The sequence below is a fragment of the Lissotriton vulgaris genome, chromosome 8 (genome assembly GCF_964263255.1).
Source record: "Lissotriton vulgaris chromosome 8, aLisVul1.2, whole genome shotgun sequence".
In the NCBI taxonomy this organism is placed as follows: domain Eukaryota; kingdom Metazoa; phylum Chordata; class Amphibia; order Caudata; family Salamandridae; genus Lissotriton; species Lissotriton vulgaris.
This window is the reverse complement of record NC_141696.1, coordinates 859,211,339-859,235,743: the sequence shown is the minus strand read 5'-3', so window position 1 is coordinate 859,235,743 and position 24,405 is coordinate 859,211,339. Positions and strand designations below refer to the sequence as shown.

Here is a 24,405-nt window from a genome sequence, read left to right as displayed (position 1 = left end):
CTCACAATTGAAGGAAGATCCACCTACAAGATTGCATGCATCACGCACAAAGCCCTTCACCTAAACACCCCCTCCTACCTGGCAGAGAAATTGCATAAAGCTGGGTGCTCCAGGCCCCTGAGGAGCACCAACTCCCTTGTCCTAATCCCTCCTAGACTAAAATTGCAAATGCTACTTACCAGTATGCATCTGTTCTTGGCATGTAGGGCTGCTGACATTCATATCTGTGCATAGATCGCCGCCTAGTGTTGGGTCCGGATGATTGCACATTGTTGTCCTGGAAGAGTCTTCGAAGTATCACGAGATAGGTGGCTCCTCCCCTGGACTACAGTGCGCATGGGCATCGCCTCCATCCCCAGATTGTTTTTAGCCATTGTGGCCGAGATGGAGTAAACTATGTGAGTGATGACCATGCTATGAGCATATACATGAATACTGCAGCTGCTACAGGCGCCGGGGAGGAGGGCGGGCGATATGAATGTCAGCAGCCCTACATGCCAAGAACAGATGCATACTGGTAAGTAGCATTTGCAGTTCGAGGCATGTGGGCTGCTGAATTCATATCTGTGCATAGAATACATAGCAGTCCTCCTATTATTGGCGGCCGCCCGTGCCAGCTGCAGCAGTTTGGAAAAGTGTTTTAAGAACAGCCTGACCAACAGCTGCCTGCTGTTTAGAGTGCACGTCTACACAGTAATGTTTAGTAAATGTATGTGTGGTAGACCATGTGGCTGCTCTACATATATCCTCTAAGGGAATGTTCCCAAGGAATGCCATAGAGGCCCCCAACTTTCTGGTGGAGTGGGCTCTTGGTGGAATTGTAAGAGTGCGCTTAGCCTTAGCGTAACAGATCTGAATATATTTCACGATCCACCTAGCGATACCAGCTTTGGAAATAGCGTTACCCTTGTGGTGTGATGCAAAGGCAACGAAAAGCTGCTTAGTCTTTCGAAAATCCTTTGTCCTGTCAATGTAGTACATTAGGGCTCTTTTAACGTCAAGGGTGTGGAGCATCCGCTCCGCCAGCGACTCAGGGTTTTGAAAAAACACTGGCAACTCAATTGTCTGGTTTATGTGGAATTGAGATACAACCTTGGGTAGAAATTTAGGGTTAGTGCGGAGCACCACCCTGTTAGCATGGACTTGGAAAAAAGGTTCTTGGATGGTGAGGGCCTGCAACTCACTAACCCTCCGTAGCGATGTAATTGCTACTAAGAAAGCCACTTTCCAAGTCAGAAACTGAAGCTCACAAGAGTGTAGTGGCTCGAAAGGAGGACCCATCAGCCTTGTAAGAACCACATTGAGGTTCCATTCTGGAGCTGGTGGTGTCCGTGGTGGAATGACCCTTTTGAGTCCTTCCAGAAATGCCTTCATAGCAGGAACCTTGAAAAGTGATAGGTGTTGCCTATTCTGGAGGTATGCGGCCATCGCAGACAGGTGAATGCGGATGGAAGAATACGCCAAATTGCATTGGTACAGATGGAACAGGTAACATATGATGTTCTGAATGGAAGCATCCAGCGGGTTAATGTCGTGGTTTGCACAATAAATGACAAACCGCTTCCATTTAGCCGCATAACATGCTCTAGTAGTGGGCTTTCTTGCCTCCCGAATGATGTCCATGCAATCGGGGGGGAAGATTGAGGTAGCCAAACTCTAGGACTTCAGGAGCCAGATCGCCAGGTTGAGCTGTTGCGGATCTGGGTGCTGAATGTCGCCATGGCTCTGCGTCAGAAGGCTGGGTGTGAGATGAAGCCTTTGATGCGGTACCACGGAAAGTTCCAGAAACGTGGTGTACCATGGTTGGCGAGCCCACGTTGGAGCAACCAGGATGAGAGTCATCGAGTGCTGCCTGAGCTTGCGTGCCACCAGCGGTATCAGAGGTGCTGGGGGAAAAGCGTACGCAAATCTGCCTGACTAGTTCATCCACATCGCATTGCCCTGCGATTGCGGGTGTGGGAACCTGGCGGCGAAGCTTTGGCATTTTGCGTTCTCCCTTGTGGCGAACAGGTCTATCTCTGGATGACCCCACCTTTGGAAGTACGGTTGGAGTACTGATGGATGTATCTCCCACTCGTGCATTTGGTGGCTGTGCCTGCTGAGCAGGTCCGCCATCTGATTGTCTTTGCCTGGGAGATGTTCTGCCATCAGGAAAATGTTCCTCTGAATGGCCCACTTCCACATGCTCTGAGCTAGATGAGACAGCTGCGGAGAGTGTGTGCCCCCCTGTTTCTGAAAGTAGTACATGGCCGTCATGTTGTCCGTCCGGATCAACACGACCTTGTTGCACAGATGTACTTTGAATGCCTTTAAGGCCATGAATATCGCCATCAGTTCCAATACATTGATGTGCATCTTCCTTTGCTGTAGTGTCCATAGTCCCTGCACTGTGTAGTGGAGTACATGCGCTCCCCATCCCTGGAGAGAAGCGTCCGTCGTCAGGATAATCTGTGGCACAGGCTCTTGGAACGGTCGGCCCTTGCAAAGGTTTCGTGGATTCCACCAATGCAGAGAGTTGTACGGCGGACCGCTCACCAACACTAGGTCTGTTAGTTGCCCGTGAGCCTGAGTCCACTGACGTGCGAGGCACTCCTGGAGCGGACGCATATGTAACCTCGCGTGCGGGACAATGGAGATGCAGGAGGCCATCATGCCTATCAACTGCATGAACACCTTCGCTGGAAGCGAGTGCTGAGGTCTGAATCGTTGGATCAGCGCCTGAATACTGGCGACTCTCACTGAATTTGGCTGCGCAGTGGCTGCCAGAGTGTTTATCGTCGCGCCCAGATACTGCTGTATGTGGGCGGGCTGGAGATGGGATTTTGGGTAATTCAGTGAGAATCCCAGATCGTGCAGGAGATGAATGGTGCGGGACACGTGGTCGGCACACTGTTGTTCCGACTTTGCCTGAATGAGCCAGTCGTCCAGATAGGGGTAGACGTGGATGTTTTGACGTCTTAGATGCGCCGCCACAGTCGCCAGGCACTTCGTAAAGACCCTGGGCGCTGTGGTGACCCCGAAAGGCAGAATCCTGAACTGGTAGTGCTGGTCTTGAATGGTGAACCTGAGGTACTTCCTGTGTGAAGGATGCAGGGGAATGTGAAAGTATGCATCCTTGAGATCCAGAGTAGCCAGGAAGTCCCCCTGCCGAAGCAGAGGGAGAACCTGCTGCAACGTGAGCATATGGAAATGTTCTGACAGAATGTACCAGTTGAGGGGCCTGAGGTCCAGGATGGGCCTGAGGGATCCGTCCTTTTTGGGGATTAGAAAGTACAGAGAGTAAACCCCTGTTACCCTTTCTTGCAGTGGAACGAGCTCTATTGCCCCTTTTTGCAGCATGACTTGGACCTCCTGCTGCAACAAGTGCAAGTGCTCGCCTGACATAGGACGGTTTCTTGGAGGTATGTTTGGTGGAGTGGAAGTGAGTTCCAGACAGTAACCGTATTGGATAAGAGATTTGACCCACCTGTCCGTGGTGATGGATTTCCACGCGGGCAGGAACTGCTGGAGTCTCCCCCCGACTGGTGTAGTGTGGTCGGGGGGCAGCGACAAGGCGTCACTGTTTGTTGGTGGTGGAGGACCTGGAGCTGTTGTTTCCACGTCCCCTGCCTTTGACGTTGTTGCCCCTGTAACCACCTCTACCCTTGTTGGTGTATGAGGTCTGGGTGTTGCTTTTATAGTATTGCGTGGATTGTGATGCCTGACCCCTTGAGGTGCCCCTGTTATTGGAGCGGCGAAAGGAACCACCCCGAAACTGCTGGGACTGTAGGGCCCCCATAGACTTAGCAGTGTCAGTGTCTTTTTTCATTTTTTCAAGGGTTGCATCCACTTCTGGCCCAAACAGGTGGTCTGGATTAACTGTTTGGTTTAAGATCGTTGTCTGTATGTCTGGTTTAAAGCCTGATATCCTAAGCCATGCATGCCTACGCAGTAGCACGCTAGTGTTTATAGCTCTGGAGGCGGTATCAGCCACGTCCAGTGCGCACTTAATGGAAGCATTGGTGATAAGCTTCCCCTCCTGAATTAACATTTCAGCTCCCTCTTTGTACTGATCAGGTAAGTGCTGTAGAAGGGTTTCTAGGGTGTCATAGTGTGCCCTATCGTAGCGTGCAAGTAGGGCTTGCGTGTTTGAAATGCGCCAAATGTTAGCTGCCTGCGCAGCAATACGTTTTCCTGAGGCTTCAAAGATCTTCGATTCTTTGTCTGGGGGAGGAGCATCACCCGTGGTCTGCGAGTTTGCCCGCTTGCGTGCGTTGGATACAACCAAGGAGTCCAGTGGCAAGTGTCCTTTGATGTACGTTGGATCAGTGGGCGCTGCCTTGTATATTTTGTCAATACGAGGATTGATGACTCGCGCCCGGGTGGGCTCCCTGAAAACCTCAGGCGCGTGCTTTAGCACTCCTTTGAGCATAGGCAATGTCTTGACAGTCTTTTCAGCCACCGAGAAAGTGTCAAACAGAAAATCGACATCCACTGGGTCCGCATGGAGGTCGACATCATGATTGGCCGCAGCTCTCTCAATTAGAGCGTTGAAGGCTGCAGAGTCCTCTGTTGGAGAAGTTTTTGCAGCAAAAAGCTGCGGCTCGTGTCCTGACTGAGGGTCCTCAGGGTCGCCTCCAGCAGACCATGGCTCATTGACCTCCTCTGGATCCGAGTACGCTGGATAATTGTACTCCTCCTCCTCGTCTCCGTCACCCTCCCCAGCGTTAGAGTGAGTGGGTGAGAGTTCCAAACCTTGTGGAGATGCAGGCTCCATAGGGGCAGAAGTACCCGCAGAGTCCAACTTCTTTTTGAGTGGAATACGAAAATGTTCCAACACTGGCTCCGGGGTGATCTTCCTTTTAAGGAGAGAGAGCTTGCCTGTGTTGGCGTCGATGACAACCTCTCGACGCTCCTCGCCCGCGAGTGGCTGGAGCCGAGGCTTCGGCACCACCAATGATGCTTTAGGCGTAGACACCAGCTTCAAGGGCACCCGGCCCCATGTTTCGGAGCGAAAGCCTTCGGCGTCGTCTTTGGCGGCAGCGTGAAGTGGATCGGCGTCTGCGCCTTCGCCGGTTTTTGTGGAGGCTTCGTCGCTACATCCTTCGGTTCGGGAGCCACTGCTTCCTTCCGAATACGTTGAAGGGACTCCGTGACATTCTTGGTAAAGGACGGTGAGGGCTGGACCGGCTCGAGCGAGTCCTCCGAGTCCGGACTCGGGTCGGCGATCAAAGGCACGGTCTTCGGAGCCGACACATCACCGCCCTTGGCTTTGTCAACCGGGATCGGCGCAGCCAGAGCTTTGGGGTCGTCCTGACGCTTCTTCCAGGCTTTTTTTAGGGTCATCGACCTTCTTGGCGTCGACGCGGCTCTTCAGAGCGTCGACCATCTTCGGCGCCGACGCAGCCGCGTCGGGCGTCTTTGCCTTTGGCCTCGACACCGGGGTCTTCGGGTCGGCCATCCTGGCGTGGCTCTTGATCTCGGCGGCCATTTTGGGCTTTTTCGGCGCCGAGGCCTCTGGAGCCTTTGGTCCCACCAGTGCGACTTTCACTTTCGGTTTCGATACGGATGGTGCTGACCCTGACGGCTTCACTTTCGGTTTCTGTACCGGGAGTGGCGCATCACCAATGTTCGTGGCCGGGCCCGGAGGCGGGGCCGTGGGACGAGTATTGAGGTCTTGGGTAAGGCCCGAAGGCGATCCCTCGACCTGGGCCTTATGCTGGGGTTCGGCCCCAGAGTCAATATGAGGATGCTCTTCTTCCGAGCTATCCTCCACGGTGGCAATGGCCCCGTCGTCGTCCCCTACCTCCTCGACGACTTCCTCGAACTCTTCATCTCCCGCGTCGTAGTTCTCATCGTCCGACGCTGGGTCAGAGTCCGAAACTTGTAGGACGGTGTCGTCGTCAACGTCTTCTTCAAAGATGTTGACTGGAGGGGGTGCCGATAACTGGGCCTGCAGTCTCGCGGCCCGACGTAGCTTGAGAGTCTTCTTCGACCGGAACTTGGAGCAGGCCATACACCTGGCCTCGTCGTGGTCCGGCGACAAGCATCTGTTGCACACTGGGTGCACGTCGAGGTGTGAATACTTTGAGGCACACACCGGGCACCTCTTAAACGGAGTTCGTTCCATGTTGAAGTAGTCTGGAGCGTCGTGTAGGCCCGTCCGCGCCGACAGCACGCGGAAGGACAGCAAATGTTCGGAGCCGATGAATAAACCAACCCGAACGATGGACAATACCGACGCGAGTCCTAAAGACCTTTTGGTCTCAAGTTAGGAAAGTTAAACAACTATCGATTCCGACAGAGGGAACCGAAGCACATCCAAACCCAATGGTGGAAAAAAACAATCTGGGGATGGAGGAGATGCCCATGCGCACTGTAGTCCAGGGGAGGAGCCACCTATCTCGTGATACTTCGAAGACTCTTCCAGGACAACAATGTGCAATCATCCGGACCCAACACTAGGCGGCGATCTATGCACAGATATGAATTCAGCAGCCCACATGCCTCGAACACAAAAAAGCCCAATCTTGTGCATTTTCTGGTAACGCCCCATGATCTGGAACTCTCTCCCAAAGACTTTCGCTGTGACCCCTCCTATCCTCTCTTCAAAAAAAGACTCAAATTACTCCTTCTCAACAAATATTGGGGTACCTAATTTCACTGAATTCTGATACTGCTCACTCCTTGCTCCCTAGTTCTCGCCTCCTCCCAATTGCCGTCCCCTCCTTTCTTCCTCCTCTTCCCCGGTCTACACTCCCATCGCCATCTGAATTTCAACACTCCCCCCCCCCCCCCCCCTATTTATCTCCAAGACCCTCTACCCCCCCTCATTTGAATGCCTTGTTTTATGTCACTCATGATTAAATGCACACTGTTTATTTTGTTGTAAATGTTTTACCTATCATGTAAAGCGCTCTGATACCCTCGATCCAGTAGCGCTATATAAAACCTTGGAAATAAATAAATAAACTACATCCAGGCTCTGTTTTTCTGGCTAAGAATAGGTGCATTTAGTCTGGAAAGGCTTCTGCCAACATAGGCCACAATGTGTCTCTAAGCATTTGGAAGTCAATTGTGTCAAACCAGGATTGCGCCCAACCCCACCGGGCTTGCTTCTTCTATGACCTCAGTGTGTACCTTTTGATCAAAATAAGCCACTTTAGTTGCATTTTAAATTGCGTGGTTGATTTTCTTGAAACTCCTGTCACATTCAGAGGAACAATGGAAGGGAATCACTCACCGTGGCAAAGTCACAAATTTATCTGGAACAATAGCTGGCCATGCCCAAGAAGGATTGTAGCTTGGTTGTATCTTGTGGGGGACAAGAGAATTCCAATGTTTGTACTTTTTCAGGGTCAGGACTCAATCCCCTTCCAAGAAAATATGGCCAAAGAATTTGTGTTTGGTTTTGTGAGGCTCACACTTCTCTGCATTTAAAGTAAGACCTGCATCCCAGAAGCAGATGGCATGCTTGTGTGAGAGCTTTGTCATGCTCCTTTCGTGTGGGCCCCAAACAGTAGTATATTATCATCACTGTAGTTAAAATCATGTGTGGCAGGTTTAATTACTCAGTGAATTACATTCTGAAAGATTTCTGCAGCCGATGACAAACCAAAGCGGAGTCTTTTGTATCTGAACAAACCAACAAGAGTTGAAAAAAGTAGCGATGTACCTACAGCTCTCTTCAGCTCGAGTTTATGGTATTCTTTATTCAAATCAATACGGGAAAATACTTTTGTGCCATCTCAGCAATGTGGGGACCTACATGACTTTCTCTCGATTGCTCTGTTAGCCTGTCGCATATCAACCCAAATGCGCACTGCACATCCACTGTCCTTTTTTGGTACTACCACCATGGGTGGACCCATGGCGTCAGACCAGTAGAGCGCTCAATGATGTCATGCTTTCATAATGTTTCTAGCGCTTTCTCAACAGCATCCTGCAAATGAAAAGTAATCAGATGATGTTGCTGAGCAACAGGACAAATGTCCTCATTAATGTGAAGTTGCACCTTCATTGTCTTGAGTTTCTCTAGTCCATGAAACAATGGGAATTGACTTACTATTTATGAATGTGCATTGAGGTTGTAGTTGATGGATATCAGTCCCATGTCAGCAGCAGTGCAGAAACGGATTATGACCGGCACAGGGAAGCTAGATCACGAATTACAATACCAGCAAGAAGAAACAAGTGTAGATAGCAAAGGCACCCAGCCCTTATGCTCAACTAATTCATGATATTTCAGTAGAGAACTTTTAGAGACATTGAAGATTTGTCACCACTGTATATCATATTTATGATCAGGAGATGTTATGTCTGCACAGGTCTGTTTAAAAATCTGATGGGTATGATTGCTTGTTACTTATGGAGGTGATGAATGTTGAAAGATTATACAAAAGACATTGCAAAAAAGTATCACCACCACCACATCGGAAAAAGAGTATGTGTAATTAAGACTAATTTACATCTCAACCATGGAATAGAAAGGCATGAAATGCAAGCGACTACCACAGCACAGGTGAAATCTCCAAAATCAAGCTAGGTATGTCTTACAACTCTTAAAACAATAGGATTAGGACTAGAAACATGGGATTGATATCTACAATAAAAGCATGATGCTAAAATATGCTTAATTGTGTGTTCCTCTGTATTGTCACACTTGAGTTGTACCAAGGAAAATAAGGGCATGATACAATTAATACATTGGTTAGAAACTATCCCTTAATTTTTTTTTTTTTTTTTTTAAACATTCCTAGTTAGTCATGAGAACATACGAGTAAAATTGGAGAATATGTTATCTCTCAGAAGTAGAGGAGATAAAGGATGAATTAGTGATGAGAAAAAAGAGGTCAGTGATGTTATTTTAAATGCCTGCTGAATGAGCAAATCTGGTACAGGAATAAGTTTACAGACTATCATCAAAGCCTGCCTCAATGTTTGCAGCACGGATAAGAACACACGGTCTGGTTCATTAACACCGGTCTTTGAACTGAAAATCAACATGTGGGCGCAATCACCAGGGCACCTGATGTGCTACTGACAATAAATCGAGCAGCAGAAGAGATAAGAGCCAGTATTTCTTCCATGCTGTCCAGATGAATGAGCAATATTGTGCTAACAAGTGGAGTACTACGGAATTTCTTAATCAGGGGAGGGATTTTTCGGTGTACAAATGAAAATAGAAAATAAAATATGGAAACCTCCATCCAACTTCAGCGTTCAGCGATTATTTTTAAATCTGTTTATCATTTAAGCTTTTGGATACAATGCAACTCGAATTCTCATACTCTGGCATTTGAGATGTTAACAGTGTAATGCAACTGCTTGTCTAGCCAATTAATCCTATTACATCACACATAACTGTATCATTGCATATTGTAAAGACAGAATTGCATCAATATTGAGTCCCAACACTGCAATTATCTTTCATATTATCACTACAACTGCTAACAACTCAAACTGAAACCTCCTTCCCAAACTTGGTTCTGTTGCTTGGTCAGTGTATGTGGGGCTAAAATGACCTTGTCTGTCACTGATGATGGAAGGGGCAGAAAGTTCGCACCCAGTGTTGTCCCAGAATTTGTAGCCAGGTTATGTGTCTAGGCAGCCTACTCAGCTGATGTGACATCACCAGGATTAAACAAAATTCCATCCAATAAATGTGAAAATGGTTTCCTTCTCACATCTTTCCTCAGTGTGCAATGCTAGGCTCCCACATCTAGCTCACTTTGTAAGATCCTCTTTCCATCGGTCGATATATGGGAGTTGCGCCACTTTTCCATCATACTACAACAAGTCACTTCGCCAGCATTGGCACTAAGTCTATATGTTTATTCCCTGCTTTTGTCTGGGAAACCGTTGTAGCAAATAGGCCTCTAATCGAAGTAATCAATCCCTGCCTAAATGGAGCTCAAAGTGCTGCACGACCAGGAACCAGCTCCATACCATAAGGTGAAAGTACATTTTGGGGGGAAAATCTAGCGCAAGCCATAATTTCCCTCTCAATAATTAAATTAATTTGTCTGAGTTATATAGGTCATATGAATGTAAATGAATTGCATATATTTATTCGTTTGGGATTTCTGGGCACCTTTTATGTGTATTCCAGAATCAATTTGTAGGCCTGTTTTCTGAGATCCCCTCCCAATTCTATCATAAAGTGTCCCACTTCCGGATTTGTAGAACCATGATACTTGTCTGTGTCCAGTCCTCGCTGTGCATAACAGTTGTGACACTTCACATGTTTGTTTTACCATTACCAGTTTTCCTGTGTCCTAGTCGATTGTGTGATATACTCGTAAGCTAAAAACTGTGATGGTCCAGTTTCATCCCTCAAGGTCTCCAAAGGCAAAAGTTCTCTTTTGGATTATGTAAATAGATATCTGTACAGCTATAGCTGTCCAAACCATCCCCTAAGTTTTAGAAATTCTACTTGGGCACAGGGAGTGCATACACAAATTTGAGTTTTATTCTACACAAACAATGCTTGTAAGATTTCAGCGCTAGTGGTGTCAGGGTACTGGTGAGTAGATCATCCAAGCTGTCCCAGTATTCTGGAATGCCATTCACTTTTGGATGCTTCCAGGCCCAAAGGTCCCAAATCCTGAGAAAAATTACCCTCCAGCCGCCTCCGTATCCACTGAATTTGGGCTACTAAATAATGCAGCTTCATGTCTGGGAAACCTAATGCTTCCATTAGGATTGGTCTCAAGTCTTTCTGGGGCATCCAGTGGCTACTGTCATGATTCACAAGCTGGTGCTCCCCAATATAGCAGGGTAGAACAGGACAGCACCACTGTTTCTGCACTACCTTTATATAAAAGGATGTATAAACATGTGCTATTACTTTTTCACTATGGGGAGTTGGTATGACTGTTCTATGTTGGTGTTTGATCGGTTTATGCTTTTGTTTATACCCGTTTCTGTCTCAATAGGCAAGTTGAGAGGGACGGGGACCGGTTGCGCTGTGTGGAACAGCGGCGAGATCTCTTTAGATCTCTGTGAGTTGCGGCGTCTTCCGGGATGCAGCGCTGAGGGGATTTAACATGCATAAGATATCCTTAAGCCGCTTCGCCTTGTTGTTCCAGGTGGGAGTGACTTTTGCCTTCACGAACCCCGAGAGGAGACTCTTGATTCAGCCTCTTGTTTGCCCTGAAGGAATCAGCTCACCGCCAACACCTGCACTGCTTGATGTTCAGGACCATCCCTCCGAGGTAAAGATATCATACAGGCTCACTTTGCTGTGCACTTGGAAACACCACACTTGCTCCATCTCTATTATGACGCCGTCAACAATCACCGTACGTGATTATGCCACAAACACTAAACATTAGAAACTAGTGTTCACTAGTTAGGCATATGCATGCCTTCTCTTTCAGTTGCCAGTAATCCGTGATCCCTCAACTGATCATTTATATAGTTATTCGCCCTAGTATTTGGAGACAGTGTGAATTCAACAGTCTCTTCAGCAGTTGCCACTGGATTTGAGAAGAACGTTTACTGCTGTGCAACAAAGTTGCTAACAGATATATATATATATATATATATATATATATATATAGATATATATATAGATATATATATATATACATCCTCACCGAAGCTCCTTCTGGAGATTATGGCCTGTTGAGGGGTGGTGAGATGCCAGCGGAGAAAACCAGTAATTAAATTGCATCAAATTGCTTCAGGAATTTTCTCATATTGGGTATTCTCTATTGCAGGTTTGTCTAATAATATCTCTGTGTGTGTTTGATTTATACAGTTAGAACTCACCATTCCTGGGTCTTTTGAAGATTTCACTGTGGACCTATGTCTTCCCTCCCATCCACATTTAGTATGTACATTTCAGTGACCTGCAGGTAAACGCCATGTGATATCATAGGGTGGGAGGTACATGACCGGAGGAACCCAAACCAACACAATATTCTAATAACTATTCATTTGTCTTTTAGGGTATCATTGCAGCACATAGAGAGGGATTTAAGTTGTGATACCCAGGACATCCGCCCGAGTGCCCTAGGTTTTCTTTCTTGTATGTGCTAATATGTTAGAGGGAAGGGTTTGTGGAGTCGGCCCATATCGTCTCTGTGAAGCCATTCTGTGGATTATAAGGTAGGTTCACTGAGTTCTGGCATCTACTCCCTGTCCACACATAGTCGGCTAAAGTCTTCTCTAGTTCGCTGAAGGAGGTTCTAGGAATAAAGACACACAAGGAGCTAAAATAATACAGAAGTCTTGGAATCATCACCATCTTAATTAAAGCAATTCTGCCCCTGACATGACATGGCCGTGGTAGGGTCTTCAAAATTGAATACTGCCCCTTAAAGTACATACTGCCGCACTAAGGGTTCCCCCTAATAAATCCTCTGTGGTATGGTAAATATCAACACCACAATAACACAAGCATTTTGGAAGCCAATCGGTCTTGCCCATGCAAGAGCTACTGACCTTGCCAATATGTTTTGGCCAGGTTATACATCAGTGTAGCTGCTGTTCAGCATGACTAAAGGTTAGTGGGTTAAATGAAAGAACAGTGGAGTATCGTAAAGTAGAGCATTATGTAGTGGCGTGGAGTGATACAGAGTAGGGAGGAGTGGGGTGGCGTGGCGCCGAGAGGGACGAAGTGGCGCAGAGAGAGGTGAAGTTGCGCAGAGAGGGGCGAAGTGGCGCCGAATAAAGTGGAGTGGAGCGGCACAGAGTGGAGTGGCACAGAGTAGAGTGGAGTCGAGTGGCACAGAGTAGAGTGGAGTCGAGTGGCACAGAGTAGAGTAGAGTCGAGTGGCACAGAGTAGAGTCGAGTGGCACAGAGTAGAGTCGAGTGGCACAGAGTAGAGTCGAGTGGCACAGAGTAGAGTCGAGTGGCACAGAGTAGAGTAGAGTGGCACAGAGTAGAGTAGAGTGGCACAGAGTAGAGTAGAGTGGCGTAGAGTAGAGTGGCACAGAGTAGAGTAGAGTGGCACAGAGTAGAGTAGAGTGGCGCAGAGAGGGGTGAAGTGGCGCAGAGAGGGGTGAAGTGGCGCAGAGAGGGGCGAAGTGGCGCCGAATAAAGTGGAGTGGAGTGGCACAGAGTAGAGTGGAGTCGAGTGGCACAGAGTAGAGTGGAGTCGAGTGGCACAGAGTAGAGTGGAGTCGAGTGGCACAGAGTAGAGTAGAGTGGCACAGAGTAGAGTAGAGTGGCACAGAGTAGAGTAGAGTGGCACAGAGTAGAGTAGAGTGGCACAGAGTAGAGTAGAGTGGCACAGAGAGGGGTGAAGTGGCGCAGAGAGGGGCGAAGTGGCGCCGAATAAAGTGGAGTGGAGTGGCACAGAGTAGAGTGGAGTCGAGTGGCACAGAGTAGAGTGGAGTCGAGTGGCACAGAGTAGAGTGGAGTCGAGTGGCACAGAGTAGAGTGGAGTCGAGTGGCACAGAGTAGAGTGGAGTCGAGTGGCACAGAGTAGAGTGGAGTCGAGTGGCACAGAGTAGAGTCGAGTGGCACAGAGTAGAGTCGAGTGGCACAGAGTAGAGTAGAGTGGCACAGAGTAGAGTAGAGTGGCACAGAGTAGAGTAGAGTGGCACAGAGTAGAGTGGCACAGAGTAGAGTAGAGTGGCACAGAGTAGAGTGGCACAGAGTAGAGTGGCACAGAGTAGAGTGGCACAGAGTAGAGTGGCACAGAGTAGAGTGGCACAGAGTAGAGTGGCACAGAGTAGAATAGAGTGGCACAGAGTAGAGTGGCACAGAGTAGAGTAGAGTGGCGTAGAGTAGAGTGGCACAGAGTAGAGTGGCATGGCGTAGAGTGGCACGGCGTAGAGTGGCACGGCGTAGAGTGGCACGGCGTAGAGTGGCGCGGCGTAGAGTGGCGCGGCGTAGAGTGGCGCGGCGTAGAGTGGCGCGGCGTAGAGTGGCGCGGCGTAGAGTGGCGCGGCGTAGAGTGGCGCGGTGTAGAGTGGCGCGGCGTAGAGTGGCGTGGCGTAGAATGGCGTGGCGTAGAGTGGCGTACAGTGGCGTGGCGTAGAGTGGCGTAAAGTAGAGTGGCGTAAAGTAGAGTGGCGTAAAGTAGAGTGGAGTGGCGTGGAGAGGCGTGGCACCAAGTGGCGTGGCACCAAGTGGAGTGGAATGGTATGGCAAAGAGCGGCACAAAGTATATTGTTCCAGAATAGAGTAAAGTGGTGCAAAGTAGAGTACAGTGGGTTAGAGATCAGAGTGGCTTAGAGTGGGTTGGCAAAGAGTGCAGTGGAGTTGAGTGGTCAGAGTAGAGTGCCTGGACAGTGTAGTGTTGCTGGGTTGAGTGGCATAAAGTGAAGTGGCTTGGAGTGGTGCAGAGTAGAGTACAGTGACGCAGTGTGGATAGGCATGAAGTGGAATAGTGCGAAGTGGTGCATAGTAGACTTCAGTGGTTTGGAGTGGTGCAAACTAGAGTGGAGCAGGGTAAAGTGAAGTATGCATGGTGTGGTAGCATACTGCCAATAAAGACAACACATCTTTAAGTAAAATGACCATTACATTTGTACAGACATACACCTAGTGCATTTATTTGTTTTGAACGTATGAAATGGTTTCCACCACACTTCAGAATGACTAAAAATGCGCTTCATTTGTGTTTTTCTCATGCAGATATATTCTGAAATATCTGTAAAGTTCATTTACAGACATTTTAATGTTGCTGTGTGCTAGAAAAATAATAACATTGTACAGCCTTCCTCAAGCACAATCCCAGTAACATGCATGATTGTTGCATAAATCCTCTCACTATGAAGTCAGAAGAGCAACAGTAAACACCAAGCTCCCTAGAAGGTAGAGCCTGATATTTAACCTTTGTCTTTGAATGCACAGCAAATGTGACTAGGTAAGACCAAGATGTAAAGCCCAGTTTACAGAAATTGAGTAATGGTGGAAGAATACAGTAAATACAGCTTGGGCAACGGAAGTAACAAACTCAAGCTGGATAGCCTAAAACAAAAAGCCAGCAAATAGAAAGCAAGCAAATGTAAGTTACAAACCACAAAGTCAATGGTGAGCAATGAACGAAATGCATTCCCAGGTAAGCTTTCCAAATGTCCCCAAGATGTCGTTAGCAAACCAAACAGCTGTGCTGTCCGGTAGGCTTCAACCTAAAACTCGATGTGGTTTCCATCTATTGTCTCAACGGGCAAGGAACTCCGGTTCTAGTATTCTGAAATATCAAGACAACACTGGTGTTAACCAGTTGGTCCGAAATCAAGATAACTTCCCATTTTATTCTATGTAGTCTATTTAATTAAAGGCTGAAGACAGCCGGACTGCATTTCAACGAGACGATTCATACACCTGAAGGGCCCAGAATAGGCGGCAGGTTGACATTGAGAGGAGGGCGGACTGCTGCATAGTGCATTAGGCCCTCTAGACACTTGCAGTGTGGTGTCTCTATCTAAGTGACTTGGGCAAAGAAAAACTTAGAATGTGTTTTTATGAAGAGCTCCAGGTTTGGAAATTTCACCGAGGAAGAAAGTTTAGCAGAAACGTTTGATATGCGCATCAGGCCTCACGCAGTGTAGAAAGCGCTACGTAAACCGCGTATGTGAGGGATTATACCTTGAAACTGAAAATCTAGGAGCTTTGTAACTGTGGGAATGATCAAAGTGGCAAATGGTCACAAGCACACTCGTGCTTGTGCTGGCCTCCACCTTGCGGGAGCGAGTAGCAGCGGCGCAAGAGCCATATGTTTTCAATTAGCACGCCCACCGCTGCTCGCTCCCGCAAGGTGGTTGCCAGGACAACACGAGTGTGCTTGAAAAGGAGCAGACCAATTTCTAAAGGTCATCTCCTAGAGCGCGCTGCCTAGGCGAGACCGAAAAAAGAGCAAAAGCAGAAAAAAATCTATAAGTAGAACTGGAATCCAGTACAATGGCACTGTGAGTCAAATGCTAGTGTATGAGGTCGCTTCGGGTCACAGTTCCAAATCTTCAAAGGGTCTGACTCAGACATTCAGCATTCCGAAATCAAGAAGATGAAAGCTGGTTTTAACAGTGTGTACTTATAAACGAAAATGTCAGCTGTAGAGCACCATGGAAGGGAACAGTTAGTAATTAACAGACTCCTTTGCCTGGATATGTTAAAAAATGCAAGACAATTCATTTTAGATTTGCCAATTCTTGCAATGATATTTTGTCAAATTGATTAACTGCCAGGAAGACAATTCTTGCACTGCAATGTTTTGAAGTGTGCCACATGGTAAAGAAAGGAAATAAACAAATGAATGAGAACTAAAAAGAGTGTACCAGCGCACAGCAGCAGCACTTGAAACACTTCAGCCAGCCACATACCTCTCCAATGACATCAGTCTGACAGAAGGCGTCGCAGTACTGCTGAGGTGAGGTGGAGTTGCTGAGCGTGCTGAAATTCTGTTGGAGATCCTGCAGAGATTCCGTGAGGGAGCAACTATTCCTGAATCCGTCTGTTATCTTAGCAAGGCTCTGAAACAAAAAACACCCATATGTTGAGTACATTTATAGCATAAGAGTGCAATAGTTATATTTATGAAATTAGTATATATTTTCTCAGAAATGCAGACCATAGCGGAGAAAAGAATTATGACAAACTCGAGCAAGCATGCGCATGCTCTGCATTAGGGACTTCCACCAGCGGCCAGACACCCACGCTCTGCCTCGCTTTCACTAGCACACCCCACCCCCGCATGAACAGAAGCGCTGCAGAGGTCGCTCATACTCCTACATGGCACCCAATTCATGAAACAAGCTCCCTCAACATATCAGCTCCTTCTCCTCACTTCTGGAGTTTTGAAAGAATCTGAACGCGTGGCTCTTTGAATAGTGCTACGGGGGTCACACGCCTACCCAATCACCTGGTTACCCTCATGGGAACATAACATATAACACATCAGATAACATAAGGAGTGGGATGGAAAGTTGTGGGGGGACTGCTGGGAAGAGGGAACTCAACATACAGGAGCAGAGGATTGTGTTGAGCCCGAGCCGACTACTCTGTCGGTGAGCTACAGTTAAAAGATGCTGGCAGGGGGCAGGCATAGTTGAGAGATGGTGCTAGAAGGGGGTAGGCAGAGTGCAAAGGTGATGGCATTTTCCAGGAATTAAGCCAAGTAGTATGGATTGGTGCCGAAAACTGGACCTTACAAGAGAATGGAGCTGGGGCAAAGGGGTGAAGAACTTTGGGCGGGCAATGGGGTCTCACAGCATGGCGTAAGGGACAGTTGTAAAGCAAACCTGCTGCCCCAAGCACGATGAACAGTGTCCTGCTGTGATGTAGGGCCACAAAACCAGGTTTTTTTAGGTCACAAATTTTGAAAAGTTTAGAATTATGTCTGAACTCTTACCACTTCTGAAAATTAGAGAAGCACGTTGAATCCATCCAAAATATTGTCAAGAAATGGAGAACATTCTATATGAAGAAAGGAGAATTACAGAGCAGCAGTGGGTGTGGGTGCATGAATCGCTTTCACCTCCCTGTTAATTTGAAGATTGCTGATATCAAAGTATGGGAGATCAGATTCCTAGAGGTCAGTTGACGTGGAGTCTATGCATCAAGTTCATTAATTGCTTCTTACATATGCTATCCCCATCACTGGGCAGGTATTGTCGACAGCCAAGTGAACAGAACAGCTTCTGGTTACTGTGTAGGTTTTGCAGACGGGAAAGAGGCAGGGAGCATCCAGGGGATAAGATGTGCTTGCTGAACAATGCAAAGAGTGTGGAATGTGAGCAAGGCAAACCTACTTACGGAAGGAGCAGGAAAGTACAAGAAGATGGTGAACAATGGTGCAGATAGGGAAGGGAGGCAAGTATCAGCAATTATCAGAAAGTGGTAAACTGAGTACCATGCAATTGGGTGATAAGACTGCTAAATGATGGCGCTAACCCATGATGGAGGCGCACTATCAAGTGCTTTGTACAAATATTATCATTTTGTGTGCAGTTGGGAATAGTTTTAATATAGAAACGAGATGACTTTTAAAAAGCTGTTTTGTAGGCAACCCCTGTGTTCTAGGTGGCTGAATGAAACATTCATAGAGAAATACTGATGTGTGCATGAGCAGTCAATCCTTTCAAAAAATGTTGGGAATGAGATTCGAGCTACAAACACAAGACATCTTTGAATGTTGTCTGCAGGGTATCAAACTGAGAAAAAATTGAGACGTGACTTGCTTGAATTCATATCAGGCACTAGTACTTACTTTGGGACGCTATCCATAAATTTGTTTGCTCACAATGCCACCCCACAAGCCATGTGCAAATCCACCCATGTCCTGCTCCAAAAGGAGCAACCCAGCCTTAACTTCTTGCCCGGTATCCCTCTGAACAGAAGACACGCAAACCTTGCCTGGTTTCAGTCTACTCCGGCCTCATCAGTAAGGTGCAGCTTGAGTCTTATGGCACAGTGATCAAAGGACCCATGCCGAACCATACCCGTCACACTTAGGGCAAGGGATAGGTCTGCTTGAATTAATTTCGGCCACTAGCAATTAGTCGAGCCACAATCCAATCCATTGCTTTTTTGTCCACCAAGCCAACTTTGAGAGGAACCAGTCATATGTAAATCAGCCTCTCCTGCAGTTCCACTAGGGAGAGTCATGCCGGACGGGTCTAGAGAAGGCATGTGTAAGACATCAAGCAGGCTAGCAGGGACTGCAGCTAACCTTTAGTGGTATAATTGTGGATTGACAATATTAATGTAACTGCTTGACGGTATACATTAAAAAGATATCAGAGAGCCATAGGGGGAAGTGCTGAGCAGGAATGGATAATAAGCCAAGGACAGAGGTTTTAAGTTGATCATGGGAAGCCAGGATGAAATTATATGCAAGAATATTTGGTAATTGAAGGAGACAAGTTAGTAAAGCTTTAACACAGCACATAATGAAGGGAGGGCACATAGGGGATATTTGAGGGAACATTTGACTACACAGAACTTTGAGATCTACCCTGCAGATTATATATGGGCATGACATTTACGGGTTAATAAAGAGGTGGAACCACATCACATTGGCTGGATGCTAGCAACAGGTGTCGCGGAAATGGACAGAGTCAAATGAATATGTTGCATGGGTAAAGGTGGGACTGATTTTGTTGATCCACTAATTGTTACTGCGGGACAACACTATGTAGTAGTAACTACTAAATATCTGAGTAAAAGACAATAGAAAAGATTTATAGAGGAGCCCACATAACGAAACAGTAATTTAATTTTCCAGAAAGTGTTTCACAAAGAAAGGTTACTTAAATATGTTTAAAATTATTGTCTTTGCACGTGAAAGAATATTTCCATACAAAAAGGATGTCAAGTACATACCACATTGCGGTTGTATTAGGAAAGAACGAGGACATGCGACTCCTGCTTAATGGCAAAACATGGTGTCCGCTTTTTGTGACGTAAAAGAGAAGAATTGAGGGCAGTGCTTACAATATGGGGGCTAATGTGAGTATTCAATCAGAAGGAAGGTTGTTAATGAATGTTTTGAAAAGAAGGTTTAAACGAATGTCTGACATAATATCGACAGACAGAATATCTACATACAAAAATATCGAAATCAAAAATATCAGAGTCATATCTTCATAAAGGTAAGTACAAAAATATCCAAAAATTTATATCGTAGTACAAAAATATCGAAATTAAAAATATCGTTTTTTTAAATGTATTAATAATAATGTAAAAATAATTTTAAAATACATATAATTTTACAAATATTAAATAAAAATATTAAAACAATTAAAAAATTAAAACGAATACATATACATTTAAAATAAATTAAAAACTTAATAATTTAATGTAATTTTATTTTTTTAATTTCATTTAATTGATTTAATTTAAATTTATTTTATTTTTACCCTGTACGAATGTACCCCAAAAACCCAAAACTGACCCTGAACCCAAAAAATACCCCTTTACCCAAAAACTGAAAACTGACCCTGAACCCTAAAAATACCCCTTTACCCAAAAACTGAAAACTGACCCTGAACCCTAAAAATACCCTTTTCCCCAAAAACTGAAAACTGACCCTGAACCCTAAAAATACCCCTTTACCCAAGAACTGAAAACTGACCCTGAACCCTAAAAATACCCCTTTACCCAAAAACCCAAAACTGACCCTGAACCCTAAAAATACACCTTTACCCAAACACCCAATACTGACCCTGAACCCTAAAAATACTCCTTTACCCAAAATTAATTATTATTTAATTACCAATTAATTATTAATTAACAATAACAATAAAGTAAATATATTAGCACATTAGCTGTAATTAATTAAATTTAATAATTAATATTATTTTTTCCCAATTAATTAATTACAAAAAATTATATATATAAAAAAATACTCTAATGTAATTAACTAATTAATATTAATTAATTACCAATTAATTATTCATTAAAAATATGTACAAAATTATATTAATTAATTAACTAATTAATATTAATTAATTACCAATTAATTATTAATTAAAAATATTTACAAACATATATTAATTAATTAATTAACATTAAATTACTTCCCACCCTATTCCCCTATAAACCCACAACCCGCTCTGATACTAAAACGCAAAATGTAAACAAATTTACAAATTTTCAAACATACATTGCAAAACATGTTTAACAAACATATAAACAACATAATAAAATACATAACACAAAAAAAAAATCCGATATTAGTAAAATTCGATATTAGTAACATACATACCTTAAAAAAACGATATTCTGTCAGTCGATATTTTGGACATCGATATTGTATACTGTCGAAATTAAAACATCGATATTATTGTATATCGATATTTTAATTTCAATATTTTGTCTGCCTACCGTCACAAACACCGGGATTAGGGAGAAAGATCTGAAGTGACAAGAGAGAGAGTGAATGTTCTGTATAGCATTTAATATATTCCAGTCCAGTTCAAAGTTGACACATCTATTTCTTTTGATAACTGTTATGGTACGTTTGCAGGCTGCAAGGCTAGAGGGACCATGTCCTCAAGGGAAGCACAACCCTGTAATGGACAAACAACATTAGTTCTTGACTAAACAAAAAAACTCTTGTGTCCTTGAGCGAGAGTATTTGGCCGAGCCATGTGTGGATGCTCTCTAATGTTAATGGTAGGAATTTACTCATTAAGATCTTGGTTTCTTTCTTGAAGCTTGCGTGGTTGGGTATCCTTCTGATGTCTGGAGGTAGTAAGTTCCATATTCACGGTGCGGTACCTGAGAACGCTCGGTTGTAAGTATTTATTTTGCGGAAAATCAGTGGTTTCAGCACTAGGTCTCTGGCGCTCCTTGATTATCTGTTTCCCCCAGAAATCACCAATTTCTGTGCTAGGTATCTTGGTGACTTGAAGTGTAGAGTTTTGTGTGTTATGCACACCAGTTTGAGCTGAATTCTGGTTTCATAAGGTAGCCAGTTCAGTGCTTTGAGGTGAGGAGAGATTTGGTAGATTTTTTGTGACCCTGTTATGAGCCTTGTTGCTGCATTGAGGCAGGCTTTTAGAGGTGCTGTTGCAATTTTGGGGAGCCCAGAAAGTGTTGTGCGTATTCGATCCTCGAGATTACTAATGCTTGAACTGCCATTTTGAGGTCCGCAGTTTTGATGAAAGGTTTCAATTTCTTGATGTAGCGCAGGTGAAATCTGGCACTTTTAGCCAGCATGTTAATGTGTGACTGCAAATTTAGGCTTTGGTCAAGTGTTATTCCTGGAGATTTGGTTGAATCTACAGTGATCGGGGTGCAGTTGAGTGCGGTGATCAAATTGGTCCATACTTTTATAATGGGCAGGCTTTTGGTGGGGGAATTTAGGAGGAATTCTGCATTTTTTGCGTTCAGATTTAGCTGATTGCTTGTTAGCCATTGCATCGTCGCCCGTAGAGCATTGTTCATTGTTCTGATCTCCTCTAAGGAGGAGATCTTAATGTATATCTGAGTGTCATCGGCATACATGTCCGTCAGTGGTTCCACATATAAGTTGAATAGTGACGGAGAGAGGGTTGATCCTTGTGGAACCCCTCTCTGGATGGGGGATGATGTTGACAGGTTCTTATTCACCAGATATCTTTGTGATCTGTTCCTCAAGTAGGACTTGAACCATTCAAGAACATTCCCGGAAAAACCCACCCTGTTCTCCAGATGTTCTAGCAACATTTAGTGGTTAACTGTGTTAAACACAAATGATAAATCAAGCAAGATTAACAGACATGCTTTGTTTTGGTCTAGAGCAAGTAATGCGTTGTCTATTATGTGCAGAATTGCCGTTTCTGTACTATGATTTGGTCTAAATCCTGATTGGCAATCGTCTAATAGTTGGAATTTAGATATGTGCCGACTTATTTGGACACATTTTTCAATCACTTTAACTAATAGGGGAGTGTTGGATACTGGCTGAAAGTTGCTAGGTTCAGCGGGATTCTCGGTCGTTTTTTATGATGAGAATGACTTTTCCCATTTTTAGACAGTCTGGGAAGGATCCTTGAGACAGGGAAGCATTGATTGTCGATGTCCAGCTGGGGATGATCTCCTGGTTTATTTATGGCATACATTTTGCAGGGAGTGTGTCGTTAAAGTGATTGTTAGACTTAATGGCCGATAAGGTTTTTAGGATTTCGTTTTGGTCATATAGCTCAAAAGTGGAACAATGAGCTTAGTTTTTGGGTAATGAATCATTGGGCATTGATGGAATATTTGGTTGAGAGGCCTCCCATGTAGAAGCTGCAGACTTCGGCTCGCATTCCAGGGACGTGGCCTTGGATGTAAAGACATTTGCCAATTCCTCACAGCTAATTTGAGATTTTGTTGCTTCTAGTGCGGATTTGTACATTTTGTTTGATGGTTGTTTAACCAATTCAAATAGTTTCCGAGGTCTGTTTTTCGCATTTTCCAATTCCGTTCTGAAGATTTTTTTTTTTACTTCACAATATTTTTATTGTAGGCACTTCTGTTTTTTCTTAGCAGGTTTAGCTGTGGAGATGATGGTAGCTGTCTCCATTTCCATTCTGCTAGTCTCAGTTTACGTCTTTCTTCATTTAGCATGTCGCTAAACCAAGGTTTTTTATCTTTGTCCGATGTTCGTTTTATTTAACGGTGCAATAGTGTCCATTATCTGTGACATCTTCGCATTGTAGTGCTGCATGAGTTTGTTGGAGTTTGTCATATTTCTGGGAGGGGGAAGATCTCTCCTGCATAACCACGCCAGCTTCTCCATGTCCATGTTCTTTGTGGTCCTTACCCATTGTTTGGGTTTGATTGGTTGAGTGGTTCTTGTCTTTAATACTCTGGGAATTTGGAAGGTTATTATGTGATGATCTGACCAGTCACAAGACATTAATAAGGTTAAGCTCACAGCTTTACTTTTGGATATGATTCAGTCTAGTAAAGAGCTTTTCAATGTATTCAATGTACACATGTATTCATTTAGATGAATGGTGATTAGGAAAAGGCATAGTGGCTTAGGTTTTAGCATGAATATTTCTCTCACCTGACGTCAGAGGGTTTATTTTTCTAAGAAAAAAATGGTTTGTATGGTATAAATGGATGGTGTTCACAGCCCTCTCAGAGAGATTTGCAGCTCCTTGCAGAGAAGCATTAAGACCATTTTCTCACAACCATCTGTACAGAGACATATTTAGGCCTAGCCTCAGACGGGCCAGTTTGTGAACTGGAAAGACCGATGAAGTTCAGGCACACATATGTCATGACAAAAATGAAATACTGAACCCTCAAGATGCAAATCCTTGGTGCTAAAAGGATTCTTAATAAATGCACCATGTAGTATTTGATCTAATATTTTTTAATGCACTCAGTGCTTCTTTGACATTTGCTATATTAGTGGTTTTTACAATTTTGTTTAATTTATTTTCCACAAGATTTTTCTTAAAATGAACACTTAAAAATAGCTGTGGATTTCTTGTGTGGGCACATGTTAGAAATGGGGTCTCTGGTTAGCAGAGTTATGCAGCTTGTCCAAGTAGGGACTCTTCCTTCTAGTCAGGATAAGGGGATTGATTACACATCTAAAATAACCACTACTTACCCCCTTAGTAAGTCAGGCTTATCTCTGAAGCAATATGTAAAGCATTTGCACAAAACACACAGTAATATAGTGAAAACACTACAAAAGGACACCACGTTCATTTAAAAAATAAAATCAATATTTCTCTTTGTAAAACAAAACCAAAACGATACATAATCAACATACAGTAATCAAAATATGAATATTGCAAAAAATTTAAACTCAAAATACAGTTAATTTACGTTGATAGCTCCTTCAGGGGCTAATCCAGCCTTGTGAACTAACAGATCCAACAGTTCAGGCTGACCGCAGCATCATAGGCCTGCTATAGTGTCAGAAGAGGAGATGATGCAACAAAGATTTATGCTCTCATCAATGAGGATACCACACCATCAACCAACAAAAGAAATAAAGAAAACAACCTGAAACAATTAATATACCTGACGAAACG

General features: G+C 44.7%; 1 protein-coding gene across 1 annotated transcript in view; it reads right to left on the bottom strand.

Annotated features, from left to right (window-relative positions):
* WWC3 (WWC family member 3) overlaps positions 1–24,405 on the bottom strand; it is a 638,290-nt gene that overhangs the window by 250,612 nt on the left and 363,273 nt on the right. The window contains exon 7 of the mRNA XM_086934786.1: positions 16,261–16,410. Coding sequence (XP_086790912.1) covers positions 16,261–16,410 — 150 coding nt within the window. The remainder of the gene's footprint in view (positions 1–16,260; positions 16,411–24,405) is intronic.